At 55.3% G+C, this 1776-nt stretch overlaps 1 protein-coding gene across 1 annotated transcript in view; it reads left to right on the top strand.

Annotated features, from left to right (window-relative positions):
- Window positions 1-1442: 1442 nt before the first annotated feature.
- The window catches only part of VOLCADRAFT_100479 (uncharacterized protein), a gene marked incomplete at both ends in the record, with an annotated part of 1982 nt that continues 1648 nt past the window's right edge, over window positions 1443-1776 (top strand). Inside the window, one exon of the mRNA XM_002959044.1 lies at window positions 1443-1547. Coding sequence (XP_002959090.1) covers window positions 1443-1547 — 105 coding nt within the window. The remainder of the gene's footprint in view (window positions 1548-1776) is intronic.

The following is a 1776-nucleotide window of genomic DNA, read 5'->3' as shown; positions in this document are numbered from 1 at the left end:
ACCCCGCCCGGGTAGCTTATATCTCGGCCTACCTGCCGGATAATCTCTACTACGGACCTTGCCGTACTAGGATAATGTTGGTGGGGCCCGGGGCCCCAGCCCGTTAGATTCGCTTACTAACAGCTGCCCAGTTCGTGACATGTGACGAAACTCGGAACATGTACGAAACTTGAGTCAGATCATTTAACAAATTAACAGTTATTGTTAAAAGTAATCGTTAAAATATTCTAAGGGAAATGTAGCCTGCTACAACACGAGAGCATACCCCCTGGAGCTGGCCTTCTGGATAAACACGACCCAGTCTACTGGCCTAAGGCAACTCAGCCTGGGTGCTTCACCACGCGAGAGCATAACCCCCGGGGCTTGCCTTCCGGATAAACGCGACCCAGTCTACCGGCCTAAGGCAACTCAGCCTGGGTGCTTCACCACACGAGAGCATACCCCCTGGGGCTGGCCTTCTGGATAAACTCTTCCTATGCTACTGGCCTAAGGCAACCCAGCCCTGGTGCTGGCCTTCCAGCTAAACATATCTAAGCCTACCGGCCCAAGGCCACTCAGCCTGGGTGCTTTACCACGCACCCCCTGGGGCTGGCCTTTCGGAGCAGCACAACGCAACCAGGATGCTTCTCTCCCTGAGAGCATCACCCGGGTAAAGCCTACCGGCCGTGGGCACTCGTTATTGGGCAGACTTCCAGAGTCTAGTTGCTACCCGATGAGCGCAAGGCGGTCCGGGTGCTTCAGTGGGCTCCAGCTGGTCACCTGGCATTAACCCGCGGTGGTAATAAACCATGCTGAGCTAAACCTCAAAGCAATGACCTCTCCGCCGCGGCGCCATCCCCTCGTAGCCGGATCACCCCATTCCCCAGCAAAACATGCGTAGTTGTCAACCCTTTGCGGCCGGTTTAGGGACACCCCTTTCCCTCTTACACACAACTGGGTAGGCCTAGTTGCAGCTGGCTGTGCCTGCTTTCAGACAACGTGGGATAAGGCGCGGAGTCCGTTGATCACCGCATCATCCCCTTCTGGGTGTTTCCATCGCGTGCCATTCTTATCGCCTTCATCATAGCCATTACTTCATTCTCCTCCGGACCTCCTCCAACTCCGCCGTGCACTTCATCCCGCTCGGCCATCTCTTTGCTGTTACTGACGCCCGATGTGCCAGTAACGCTGTGTTCTCTGATTTCCTTCCTTATTAAACTGGGTCCAAATGTATTGTATATTGTTATTTTTGATGTCCCTATTCCCCAACAAACGACGTTCTGACTTGCGCTTGCTTGCACAGTTATCTGGCGATCTTGCGTTGTCTGAAGTTAGCGCCTTGTTCCCAGCTAATCTTTGTGGGCTGAACACAACTCAGTTATCCCCTTTGATTCCTATTACTAGCCCTGCCTATCCAGCCCAACACGGAGATGGGTGCCGCCACAGCTGAGGTGGAAACCGCCATGGCTGCCGAAGGCGCTGAAGCAGGGGAACAGGATGGGCAGCCAGGGGCAATGCAGCTGCTGCAGCCAGGGATGGCGCTGGTGTCAGGCAGCGGGCTGCAGCAGGTAAGTGGACATGTCAGGCTGCAAGCCACGGGTTTGTACAGGTGCCAGGGTGACAGCCGAGCCCCTGAACAGGAGCTGGGTTGCCTGTCGTACACACACATATGTTAGGGTACGGCACATGGTGCAAGTCATGTTGTGTGATGGCCAGCTCATGAAAACCCAGTCGCCTGCCTTTGTTCATGCTGGGCACAAAGCCACCCCTGAGCCTTGCTTTCAGTTACTCGCGGCC

This window comes from Volvox carteri (assembly GCF_000143455.1).
Source record: "Volvox carteri f. nagariensis unplaced genomic scaffold VOLCAscaffold_120, whole genome shotgun sequence".
Lineage (NCBI taxonomy): Eukaryota > Viridiplantae > Chlorophyta > Chlorophyceae > Chlamydomonadales > Volvocaceae > Volvox > Volvox carteri.
This window is presented reverse-complemented; position numbering and strand designations above follow the sequence as displayed.